This window comes from Gadus morhua, chromosome 20, assembly GCF_902167405.1.
Source record: "Gadus morhua chromosome 20, gadMor3.0, whole genome shotgun sequence".
Lineage (NCBI taxonomy): Eukaryota > Metazoa > Chordata > Actinopteri > Gadiformes > Gadidae > Gadus > Gadus morhua.
Window position 1 is genome coordinate 13,580,986 of NC_044067.1, and position 13,140 is coordinate 13,594,125.

The window sequence follows — 13,140 nt, forward strand, 5'->3', positions numbered from 1 at the left end:
TATGTCTGGGAATGAGCAACCTGAAAAAAATATATACATTAGACTGACTGTCAAACTGACCGCTGTTTGAAATGTAATCAAAAGCATATGGTATGAATGCATGGTAGTGGGATCAAAGGATTGCAGAAGGTACCTCAGTAACAATAATCCATCATACATCATATTATTTTTACTGTACTGCTGTGATCACTTCTCAGGCTTTATGGCATTATGGAGAACCAGGCGTTTTGCTCTACTGTCCCCCAGGCTTTGGAAGGCCCTCTCTTCCCATAGGGGGAACTACAGTCACTGGACTCAAGGCAGGGCCTAAAGTTCTTCTTGTATCGGAAGCTATTTAGTTATTTTTAGTTAGCATTTTTGATAGTTCAAGCCCTAGTCTACAGCACTTTGAGATATCTTGAATAAAAAGTGGTTCATGAATACAATTTACTATAGTTATTATTAATACTGAAGAAAAACCAATGTATAAGGATGTAGCGCACTGATTAACAGGTATTTTCTGTTAAAGCCAAATGAAAACTGATGAATCCTGAATGAATGAAAAACCAAAGAAAGACTGGGTCCACGGCGGGCGAGGCATACCGGAGGTGGCTCCGTGACCGGCGCTGACGGCGTCCTCGCTGATGGTGTGCAGCTGACACACGCCAGAGTCCTCCGCTCCCATGTGCATAGGCTTAGTCAGGAGGAACTTCCTGTCAAACCACAACCACAATGCTAGCCACAACTGCTTTGATACATTTAACTAGGCACATACAAATATATATACACACACGCCCGCGTGAAGACAGGTCGATAATGATGATTACAATGCAAAGAAAAAAACTGAAAAAACTGTAACAGAAGAAGAATATACAAATTAAAACAAAAATCTTAAATCAAACAAAATATTTTAAAAAGAGGAAGGGGCAGCAGCTATCAAACGTCTATGAAGAGTTTTCAGGAGATATTTAAAAGGTAGATAGAAAGATAAATATTAAGATTGATAGATAGATAGAAAGATAGAATTATAGATCGATAGATGTAACGATAGAACAAGGGAATGAATGATAGATTTAAGCAATAGATCACGCCAGGCTGTGGTATGTGCACATTATACCACTGTTAAGGGGCGTTGTCCGGCCCCGACGCGCAGCGGAGGGCCGGCGACCCCCTTCAAAGTGGTATAATGAGCACATGCCACTGACTGAAGTGATTTTTTTTTTTTTTTTGGGGCCCCTGATTGGCCCGGGCCCGTACGCGCCCGCATACCCTGCTTACCGATAGTTACGGCACTGCTCTCCATCATCCAACATGTGTTTTACTTTGTAACTGTTTCTACTTCCAGGCGCGGAGTGATATGCAAACTTTCACAAAATGATCGGGCGTCATAGCAGTTATGTATACGCTCATTATACAACAGTTGGGAACCAATCAGATCGCTGGATTTAGGTCCCCCGTTGTATAAAGAGTGATATACATACAGATAGATTATTGATTATTAAGGGAGTTTTTCTTGCCCTTTTGGGGGCTTGAGTCAGGTTTTTTGGCCTGTTAAGCCCTTTGAGGCTGTAATGGTGATTAAGGGTTATACGAATACAATTGAATTGAATTGAATTGAATTGAATAGATAGAAGGATATACAGAGAGTCACGCAGGCAACATGTTCTTACTTGTTGCTGTTGCTCTCTGTTAGCAGCCAGCGGTCCTCCGCCACCAGGTACACGTCCTTCAGGTTAATGGGCAGGGAGATGGAGTGTACCTGGCCCTCGAGGACGTCCAGCACCTCCAGCTGGTTGCTATGGTCACACACACACACACACACACACACACACACACACACACACACACACGTCCTCGCACGCACACGTGCACACATACATTCAAATATAGACAGACACACATACACACACACAAACACACACACACATGCATATACAGACACAGACACCGACACAAAAACACACACACACACACGCCGAAGGTAAGTTACATCAATCTCATAACAATATAAAACATACGTAGTACTACGTACTACCAAATTATATGTTTCCTTACCCATCCTCCTTGAAGAAGAGAAGCCAATTTTTGTGAGCGAACTCACGGCACATCTTATAGCTTGCCTGAAAATGACACAGAAAACTAAATTAAACACCAAAAAAGACAAGGCTGATTTTGTGTTGAATTTGTCTTTCACACAAACGCAGATAACTTCACATGGAGATGGAGATGGAAAAGGAACTGGCAGAAGGGAGGTAAATATAACTTGTGTGTTAATAATGTTAACAGGGTGTTGACGGGGGACATCAAAGTGTGTGTGTGTGTGTCTGTGCTATGTGTGTGTGCTATGTGTGTGTGTTATGAACAGGCAGTACATGTAGGTTAACCAAGTGTTAACATCCTCCCTTTCGCTGAGTGTATGTGTGTGTGACCTCTGACCTGCTGCTCCTTGCTGCTGCTGCTCCACCAGTTGGAGGCCTTGGTGACGGGCGGCTCTGCGTCCGGGGACAGAACCAGCCGGCGCACCGCCCCGCTTCCCAGGTCCAGGTGCAGAACCGTGTTACTCTTCAGGAAGGATGACACACACACAAACACACACACACACACACACACACACACACACACACACACACACACACACACACACACACACACACACACACACACACACACACACACACACACACACACACACACACACACACACACACACACACACACACACACACACACACACACACCAAATTGGAACCTAGAACGTGTGTGTATTTCTGGTACAGCCACCAGATGGCGCTCATCTTCCGCTGTACTCAGCAAGGAGGGATGTGCTCACACTATGAAAACAAATGGAAACGACGAGGGGCCGTAGTCAATCTTAAACCGTTTCCCCGGGAACTCGTTCGGCCACTGAGTCGCACACAACTTCACTACATAAGCACATCACTCGTACTCTGTGTACGACCCTTGCGCGTGTTTACACAGCGAGTACACAGACACACACAAAGTTGAAACGGCGACGCGTCTCTCCGTGGTTTACCTTACGACGCGAGAGAAGGTCAGCCGCCGCTGAGTCGAGGCACAGCTCCGCCGCATTGTCGGCCAACATTACCGCTCGGATTTACGGGGCGCGTCTCGGTAAACAGAGCCTAGCCAGCGACGGCCGTTCATCATTATCTATCGTCGTTAGCGTTATTTATAATTGTAACGACTGGCTCTTAGAAGACATAGCAACTGCCTCCATGGAGATAAACGACCCCTTTTACCGTTAGTGGGACTATTTAAATCTTACAAGGTGCTCCATTTAAAACATTTATTTCAGATATGCAGTATAAAGACTAGATTTATGTGTGTGTGTGTGTGTGTGTTTGTGTATGTGTGCGTGTGTGTATGTGTGTGTGTGTGTTTGTGTATGTGTGCTTGAGTGCGTGTGGGTCGGCAGCTCCATGCCAAGTCTCCCAGTCATGACGCACTGAGCTTCATCTTCATCTGTCTTTTATGAGAGGAAGCTCTGGAGGAGCTTGTGTTAAACCCTCCCTCCCGAAACCCCCTCCTCTCTATCCCTCCCTCCCCCTTGGTTACGGCTCCCGTCTCTGACACGCAACACACACACTCCAGACACACAAACTGACTGAGATAACTCGTACAGAGAAGGTTCTGGAGCTCTGCGATAGACCCTGCCTTCGAGGAATTGTGCATGTGTGCAGAACATGCAGCGTGTGAGTGCGTGCGTGCGTGCGTTTGAGCATGCATCTTATGATGGGTGATGTTTGATTCTGACAGACGTCCTTTGAAGGCAATGAGGCTCTTCTCCCACACACTGTCGGCAGTGTGTGTGTGTTCGTGCGTGTGCGTGTGTGTGTGTGGGGGGGGGGTTGACGAATGATGTCAATCATCTTTGCGGTTTTGACATGTTCGGCAAATCTGTTTACCGACTCAGTTACAGAAACACAGTTGATCTTTCATAAAGGAACTCCTAGTAGCCAGGTTTGTGTTGAAAGATTTTAAATCGTAATTTGAAATTGAGCAGCAACGTCCTGATAAGGTCCTTCAAATCTGTGACTTGGCTCATTTGAGGTAAACGGTTGTATTTGGTTTGAAGAAACAAATCAACCATGATGTGAATGCCCTCATGCTGATCCAAACTTCAACAATGGTCATGCAAAGAGAAGATGGATGGCATGAAACTGTCGGTTTTTTCCGTAGTGTATTACGGGAAGAAGGGTTTTCCCAGCATAAAGAATGTGGTGAATTGACTGCGGCCAACAGGAAATGAATGTAGGCCGAACTCCTTTACTTGGAAATGCAATTCATTTTTGGCCACGGCAATGAGAACAGGTGTTTAATTTAAGCTTGCAAAAAGGATGTGCGTACTTGCGTGTGTGTTTGTGTATGCGGGTGAGTGATCGACCAACCTCGTGTGAGTGTGTGTGTATGCCATTGCATAGTTTTGATGTGTGTGTTTGTGAGTGTTTGTGTCTGTGTGCGTGCGCGTGCGTGCGTGTGTATCGCTGTCATTCCCCCTGGGAGAGTGATGACCCATGATTGAACTGTATGATGTCTGGACCTCTCACAAGAAACATCATATTTCGCTAAAGGTATTTTTAGAAGTCGTCTTCTTGCCTAATATGCACCAGCTGTAGAACTATTCAGGAAGGGGGCGGGCGGGGGGGGCTGTTAGAATTCATTGTTCATGTCGTTCCACTCCCTGTCCTCTCCTAATCTGGCTTTTTATGAGACAACAAAAATGGGGAGCAGAGGGGGCTTTAAACAAAAGCACACATTCACACTTGTGTGCATTCTTTTTTGTGTGCGTGAAGAGGTCTGAAGTCAAGACGGCTTTTGATATTATGGATTTCATCTGCGCACACAGACTATGCAGCTTGCTTGGCAATGTGTTGTTTGTGTGTGTGTATGTGTGCACACTGTGTGTGTGTTTCTATATGTGTGCTCGGTGTACATCTCTGATGGTTATTCTGTCGGTGCGAGTGTGTGTGTGTGTGTGTCAGTCTGTCTGAATGCGTACATGTATCTGTGTCTGTACGTGTGCATGCTTCTGTAGGTGTGCACGTATCTGTGCCTCTGTGTGTATGTACATGTGCATGTGTCTGTACGTGTGCACGTGTCTGTGCCTCTGTTTGTACGTGTGCACGTGTCTGTACGTGTGCATGTGTCTACGTGTGCATGTGTCTGTACGTGTGCACGTGTCTGTGCCTCCGTGCGTCTGTACGTGTGCATGTGTCTGTACGTTTGCACGTGTCTGTGCCTCCGTACGTCTGTACGCGTGCATGTGTCTGTACGTGTGCATGTGTCTGTGCCTCCGTGCGCCTGTACGCGTGCATGTGTCTACGTGTGCACGTGTGCCTCCGTGCGTCTCTACGCGTGCATGTGTCTGTACGTGTGCAAGTGTCTGTGCCTCCGTTTGTCTGTGTGTGTACGTGTCTACCGCCTCAGCCTGTGTGTGTGTGCACGCATGTGTGCTCCACAAACCTGCTCCTCATGCAGCACCACCTGCCCGTCCAGGGGGCTTCCCAGGGGGGCGATGGTGATGAAGGGCTGCCAGACCCCGCTGATGGTCCTGGGGAAGACGTCGTAGAGCTCCATGCAGTGGACGGTGTCCCCGCGCTCCTTCATGGAGAACAGCGACACGGGGTTACACGTGGCCACGTACAGCGAGTCTGGAGCACAGGGGGAGACGGTGCACGGGTGAGGACGAGACCCCTGCAGCTTCATGTTCATCAGTGTAGAGCGAGTGGTACGTTGTGACAAGCCCAAAGCAACACACAGTGAGCTTTCCCATACATAGTTGTAACGCAAGGCAAACGTTTATTTATTTTTTTAGTTCATATTGTTTGAGGACTTTTAAAAGTGATACAAATTTTAAAATGGTATGAAAGTGGATTTTCTCCTGTCACGTTGAGTAATTAGAACAGCATTTTAGCAACGGTTGGATCACCGCGGCCCATTCATCTGCCAGTCCTGGCGTTTTCCACATGAATGGCAGTGAATGGCGCTTAATGACGGTTACTGGATCGACCACCGTGATCGCCTTTGACCTCGAGCTTGTTTCACACACTGGGACTCTTCAGTCACAGAGACATGTTCAAATTACAGCAATGGGGTCCTTGAAGTGAAAGTGCTCCATCTCAAAAGGTATTTCTTTATTTTGTATGAACTGCAAAATCTGGTCCGCTCATTCCGGCTATTATCATATCAACCTGGAAATTGACACGAAACCGAACACAAACTGATTTCACAGCTACGTGTGTGCGCTCACCGTCCTTGGTGGCCACGTCACAGATGATGTTGACCTCATTCATGGGTAGCTGCCAGTGGGCCTTCTCCTCGCTGAAACTCAAGGCCCGGCTCTCCTGCCTGTCACAGGGGTAGCCCTGCACCCGCAGATATGCCGGCCCCTGACACACACACACACACACACCTGAGCATGGTACATAGCATGGTCTCTCTGAACATAACAATGCACATATAAAGTAGATAAGGTTTGGGCCGGGACACACTGGGATTTTACAGTGTGGACTCACAGTAGGGAGATGACGAATGATCTGGATGAAGTGTCTTCAATAAAGTGCAACATAGAGTTGGAGTTAGTATATCGTCTCGGTTGTGCCTGCACCTGTATGGTTGTGTTGTTATGTGTGGGGAGTTGCGATGAAGAAGCTTGGATAGTGGACAACCATTTGAAAGTGGTGAAGTGGTGAAGGGAAGGCACCACTGACAAGCCACTTTCAAACCATTTGAAAGTGGCTTGTCAGTGGTGAAGGGAAGGCGGGAGCAGGTGAGTGGGGGCCGGCTCCGCAACTGCTAATTGTTGACAATAATGTGGGACATGCGCAGGCAACGCGGCATTTGACTTTTTTATACACACATTTATTTCTAAACTAGCCCGAGAGGCTTGAGGACGCCGGTGTGTTTGAACAAATGCATTAATGAATGTGCGACTTGTGGCCGCGCTGACACCGATAGTTACACTCAGCGCCTGCTCACAGGTGCACCGGCGTGTCCAGAGAGTACGGGCCCCATCTGACTGTAATTACCTTCACGTCTATCTGCCGGGTCTCGGTGGGGCAGAGGAGCTTGCGGCGGGCGTTTCCTCCCTGGTTGATGGTCCAGTGGCCCGACATGGTGACCTCTGGCAAGGGCAACCTGTCACATGTAGACAATCATTCTCATCAGCAGAGTTGTGCCACGGGCGCATGTCGAATGAGGCGATTACACATCTGTGCGTGTCCATGTGTGTTGGGTTTTAATAGTGGACGATAGGCAGATGGTAACTTAAAACCTGTTTGTGTTTTTTTTTGTTTAGCGCAAGGACGCGAGTCAAGCGGGTTTGTTTATTTTCAGCTAATCGTAAAAAGTAACTTTCACTCACGGCATTCGAATTCACCAAGGAACCGTTTTTGGACTCCAGACGCCTTTAAATGTTTACAGATGGAATCTGCCCTGTTTTTGTATCCTCCACACACGGGAAAATGTCCAGAAAAGACTCCCATTGAACCCGCAGACTGAAGAACATCTTGCTCATGGGTGTGGGAGACATGTGTAAGTGTATGCGTGTGCGTGTGCACGTCTCGACTCCCGACCCGGCTTGTTGTGTCTGGCTCCCTGTGCACCGGTCCCTCCCTGTGAAACACAGCTCGACAACCGCCCCAGAAGTTTATTACAAGCAGGTGGGCCAAGGGATGAAGCACAACCGCAACACTAAGATATTAAGAAGGAACTCTGGACGGCCCCGAATAAAAATACTCCTTGCACAAATAAATATAATAAAAAAACGAGAGCCGGATTTCGAAATCAAGACGGCCATGGGTTGGTTGATGATTCATCACCAGAGGTGGGTAATGCACTCAATCTCATACGTGGAGATCCAGATGGCTGAATTAAATACCGTTTATAAGGGGATTAAAGTGTCTATTTCAGGTGATGCATGGGAGAGTGTCACAAATCATCTTATTCCTAACTGTTCAAGGAAAATAGTTGTTTCTTCCCCTGTTCATGGTCACACAAGGAATACAATAAATGCGATATTTCTAAAACAGTTAACAAATTCACAGGAGACGGAAGAAACAAATATTTTCCTTTATTGTCAACAGACAGATCTGTACATAATCAGGGGACTTGAATCAGTCCTTTCCTGCCTCATGCAATGTAATCCTGCATGAGGACCGTCCTACAGAATGAAATGTAATCCTACAGTGGATGAGAACATTCCGGCACAAGTTGTGCAGACTTCATTGAAGCCACATGTTTTGTTATGTTTTGGCCAAACCAATGCCCTTTTAATAATGATACTGATTCAATAATCACTAGTTAACATAAAATCAAATTAAAAGGTTAAAATGAGGTATTACATTCCATAGATTACTTTTATAATCCTTAAAAATAACTTAAAGATCCCATGCCATGCTAATTTATGAATGCTTCTATTTAGCTGTTAGCGGGCCCCTAATACAGTACGTTCAAGAAATTCAGCCTTGGTGCATAATTACAGCCATTACGAGCCAGTCCCACAATGAGCTTTCCACAAACGTGCCGCTTTTGGCTGAGATAACCCCCACTACGAGTCTAGTTGTGGAAATACCAGAGACGTCAGAGAACCCAACGTTGTATGTGCCATTACACCAACAGCAGAACGGTTACCCAAATAACAATGAAGTGTACAACACTTGCGTTACAGTGTGTGTATTACATGTGGCGCTTGCATGGTCCTAGCTCATTGGTGGGCCAAATTCTCTGGGCGGGCAAGGCAGAGACAGGGGAGGCAACTTGGCCCCTTATGACAACATATGGGGCCCAATTCGAAATCTGAGCGTCTGAGCTTTCATTTTTCCAAGATGGAGCAGGATACCTAGTGCTCGTTTTACACCTAACGTAATATCTAGCCACTTGGGGACCATAGGCAGGCTGGGGGAAATCATATTAATGGAGAACATTTCCATACCATGGGACCTTTAACATGTGAACAAACCGGCGGTACCAATAATTTATCTTGAGTGGTTTAAATTCTCTATAAACCTAACCTGGATCAGAACTGATCACTCGCTGGAAGTGGAATATTACCGTTGCCTTAAGTTAACAACCTGGCTAGTTCCTCCTAGAAATAACACATGGGTCCTCCAAAGGTAGAATGAGTCTACAGTACACATCAGGGGTTAGTGAACGCACCCTTCCCCTCGTGGCCTCGAGGCCTTGAATCTCCCATTAGGAATATGTTCTTATGAAGTATGTAATGGAGCCAGGTGGTCTGGCCGACGATGATCCTCCCCGGATCCCCAGCCATAGTTAGTGTTTGTGTGTCTGTGTTGGCTACATAAAACACGTTACACACCTTTCTCATCAACTCCCTTTGGAAACCGGCTTGACTGAAATACGATCGCCTAAACAGTTCTGCGTTAATGATCAACATCAAGCACGGCATGTTCTGTGTTTGTCTCTCTCTGTGTGTTTGTCTCTGTGTGTGTGTGTGTGTGTGTGTGTGTGTGTGTGTGTGTGTGTGTGTGTGTGTGTGTGTGTGTGTCTGTGTGTCTGTGTGTGTGTCTGTGTGTTCCTGCCGGTCTCGGTCTTACTCCTTGGCCAGGCTGACGGAGGTGGGCTTGGCTCCGATGGGGATGCCGTGCTTGTGCAGCGCCTCGATCAGGACGTCCCGCGTGTCCTTGTTGTACGAGTCAAAGTCGAAGACGTTGCGCACCACGTTGGCCAGGCCCTCCTCGGGGAACTTCTGCAGAAAGGAACCAAACAGGAAGAGGGTGAGAGAGGGGAAGGGAAAGAGAGAGGAGGGGAGAGGCCAACGAACACGGCGGACCCAGAACAAAAGAACAGGGATTGGGGAGAATGGATGAACAACACAGAACAGATTTAGAAAGAGGGAGATAGAGAGTGATGGAGGGGAGGGGCAGCAGCGAGGGAGCTAACAACATTTACAATGCCAACAGCAGTGTGTGTGTGTGTGTGTGTGTGTGTGTGTGTGTGTGTGTGTGTGTGTGTGTGTGTGTGTGTGTGTGTGTGTGTGTGTGTGTGTGAATTAGCGTCATGCCATGACAAACGGGAGTGATTTTGTGGCTGGTGCCGGGCATCAGCAGGGGAAGTCAGTGTGGAATAAAGGGATCCTTAAAGCGGGCTCATTCATTCTCTAGGGCTCGCTCTCCTCGGGCCTGAAGCTCCATCACAGCCTGCTGTTTCTCTCAATCACTCCTGAGAGCCTTCTCCCACAAAAAAATGCCTTCAGCCGCTGGTGTCCTCACATGCGTGCATGACCAAAGGGCCAATTTGGAGGAAAATGTATTATGAGAGAAAGACAGACGGCGACAGAGAGTGACAGTAGGAATAGAGCCCTATTACTATTGAGAAGGGTCAAAGTTAGGCTCATAATTTTCAATATCCCGTACCTACTGTGCTGCGATAAGCAGAAGCCACAGTTAATAATGTCCGCCACTAAATATGATCTATAAGACGAACAACAGCACATGTACCCTCTACAAGATGACATAATGTCATGGATAAATCGTGCTCCATTGAGGACCACTACTACATGGGCAATAGTTACAGCTTGGAATCACATCAGGGGAAGATTGAACTCTATTGATCCGGGGGGGGGGGGGGGGGGGGGGGGGTTGTGGTGAGAAACTTGTGCATGTGCCCACTGCCCACATGTGATACGATAGTTACAGGCCCTCTGGCAGCCCCCTAAATCTCCGCGCACACGCACACACACACACACACACACACACACACACACACACACACACACACACACACACACCCTGAAGAAGCGTCGGCTATTTCCACTTATCGTTTTAGAGCCCCGCTAAATGAGCTGGTGTGTGCTGCCCAGGCGGCCGATCCATAACAACCCCACCCTCGCATCCCCCTCCACCCACCCAATCTCCCATCCCCATCTACCTGGTGATTGATGGCGGGAGGTGGGAGGCCTTTGGGGAAATCTAGCGTACAGGTTAGACGGCATGCCTCATATTATTGATCTATGATCTGCTCCCTCTTTCTCTCTCTGTGTTCCCCTCACCCAAAGTGCTGCTGTCCTGGCTGGCTCGCTTGCTCTTCTTAATCTAAGAAGAATATATCTCTCTATATGTATTTAATTATAACTACATAACAGCTAGTACACCAAGATCAGTGAGAAAATATCTATATATATCAAAATATTTGATATATTTATAATATTTCATTTGCGATTAGTTACACATCCCGATTTTCACATGCTGTCAGTTTCATAGCAGTCGCCAGTAGAGGGAGAATTCACGCTCTATACATGTGCTCGTCCTCATCGCCTTTTCACTATGCCCGTTTACGTTGATAATGGTGCACAAACAGACGGGAAAGACCATCATCTCTGGGTGGTTGAAAGTTGTCCGTGGTGAAGCTAGGAGCCCGTCTTGCCTCAGATGAAGCAAGGTGGAAATAAGCAACTGTTATGCATTACCTTTGTGCCGTGTGTTTGCCTACAGTTCAAAGCCCACCGACACTGAATTTCGGATCATATTTTAAGCGGACCCCAAAACAAGTACAATCAAAGTGTTGTAGCCTATAGGGAAGCCCATAGAGCGTATAGGTAGCACGACTGTACTTTGTGGCTAAATGGATGCAAACATACAAAAATATCGCATCTCCCCTCCGCAATGCAGTTTGACTTGGACTCAACACCCGCCGTGGAACAGACACCCTTGTGCCGGAACGTGCACACTTCCGCGTCGTGTTTACCTGCAAGTGCTTGACGATGTTGACCACCTCCCTGGTGGAGTAGGGGTAGGTGATGGTGCCCTGGTCGGCCATGGAGCGCAGCTCCCCGAAGGCCGCCACCAGCTTCTGGAGGGTGGCCTCGGGCACCTGCGGGCCGTACTGCCTCAGCATGGCCAGCTCCGCCTGTGGCTTGGGGTTGTCAACGGCGTGGCAGCTGAAGATGTCCCCTGAACATGTGAGGCCAATCCACAAGTAAGTCGTCAGTTCCCCCCACACACACACACACACACACACACACACACACACACACACACACTGCTTATTGCCTTCCCCGCCCGGGCACCGGTTGCCTAGCGACGCAGGCTTCATAGCTTTCCCCCCCCAAAATCCCCTAGATTGACGAACAGCAGGCGAAGCAGGCTTGATGTCCAAGCATCGAGTGGATCCCGTTTGTATTGGTGTGAGCTTGGCCAAAGCCCCAGAGCAAAGAACTGCTAGGGGGTTAGGGGGGGTCGACCAACAGGGGATGACCTTGCCCTCTAGAGAAGGGCACCGATATTGGGAGACACAGTGGCTCACCAACATCGACTCTTTCTTGGGGGCTTTGGCCACAACTAACTCTACTACTACATTGCTCAGTGTGGAGATGAGTTGAGTTAAAGAGGGGCTTTGCTGGTGACCGGTCGCTGCCCTGAGTCTCCTGGGCAGACAATTACGATAAGCATTACCTCCCGGGAGAGACTGGGTCTAACAAATCCTTTTGTAGACTCTTTTGTGCACAAATATAAAAAAAAACATATTTACACGGGATTGGACTGAGAAAGAGGCAAAAAAGATTTCCCTTGGGCTTTTACAATCTATTCTACATTACAATGACATCCAACACTCTTTGTTAGCTGTAGCTTCTTTAGGGACACACGGTATGGGCGATGTGACTTGTGATCGTGCATGGGTGGGCGTATTACCTAGAGAGCCAAAGAAGTCGTTCCCCAGGAAGGGGAAGCCCGGCCGGTTGGCCAGGACTAGCATCCTGAAGTCTGGGTGCATGGGGATGACATTGGGCCTCGCCTGGACCTCACGGGGGTCTACAAGATGGGACAGAAGGATGCACACACATGAAATTTGGTCTCATGTACCAAATGGAAATCTTTTTCAGAAGCTTGACTTATGGTACACGGTCTTCTTTAAAGGTTACCTATTATACCACCAGGTGTGAGTTTGATCAGCCATTATAAGCCGTTTCGAAAATCTGCCTCTTCTGACATCACAAGTGGGCGTGTCCACCTAGATGGTGCTGGATAGATCAGTCTACCAGCCTACCCAGGGGACTGTAGCAAACGTTTCTCACCTATCCATCATACATCCAGGTGGACACACTCACTAGTGATGTCAGAAGAGGCAGATTTTCAAAACGGCCTGTAATCACTGTAATCACGGCTAATCACACTCACACCT

General features: G+C 47.6%; 1 protein-coding gene across 2 annotated transcripts in view; it reads right to left on the reverse strand.

The window, feature by feature from the left end:
• The window catches only part of vwa8 (von Willebrand factor A domain containing 8), a 64,640-nt gene that overhangs the window by 27,056 nt on the left and 24,444 nt on the right, over positions 1 to 13,140 (reverse strand). For both annotated transcript variants that reach the window (XM_030343605.1, XM_030343606.1), the window contains exons 24-33: positions 12,651 to 12,770; positions 11,707 to 11,912; positions 9,558 to 9,709; positions 7,029 to 7,137; positions 6,251 to 6,389; positions 5,464 to 5,651; positions 2,416 to 2,541; positions 2,035 to 2,099; positions 1,650 to 1,775; positions 583 to 692 (exon numbers count right to left, since the gene is read on the reverse strand). In XM_030343605.1, coding sequence (XP_030199465.1) covers positions 583 to 692; positions 1,650 to 1,775; positions 2,035 to 2,099; positions 2,416 to 2,541; positions 5,464 to 5,651; positions 6,251 to 6,389; positions 7,029 to 7,137; positions 9,558 to 9,709; positions 11,707 to 11,912; positions 12,651 to 12,770 — 1,341 coding nt within the window. The remainder of the gene's footprint in view (positions 1 to 582; positions 693 to 1,649; positions 1,776 to 2,034; positions 2,100 to 2,415; positions 2,542 to 5,463; positions 5,652 to 6,250; positions 6,390 to 7,028; positions 7,138 to 9,557; positions 9,710 to 11,706; positions 11,913 to 12,650; positions 12,771 to 13,140) is intronic.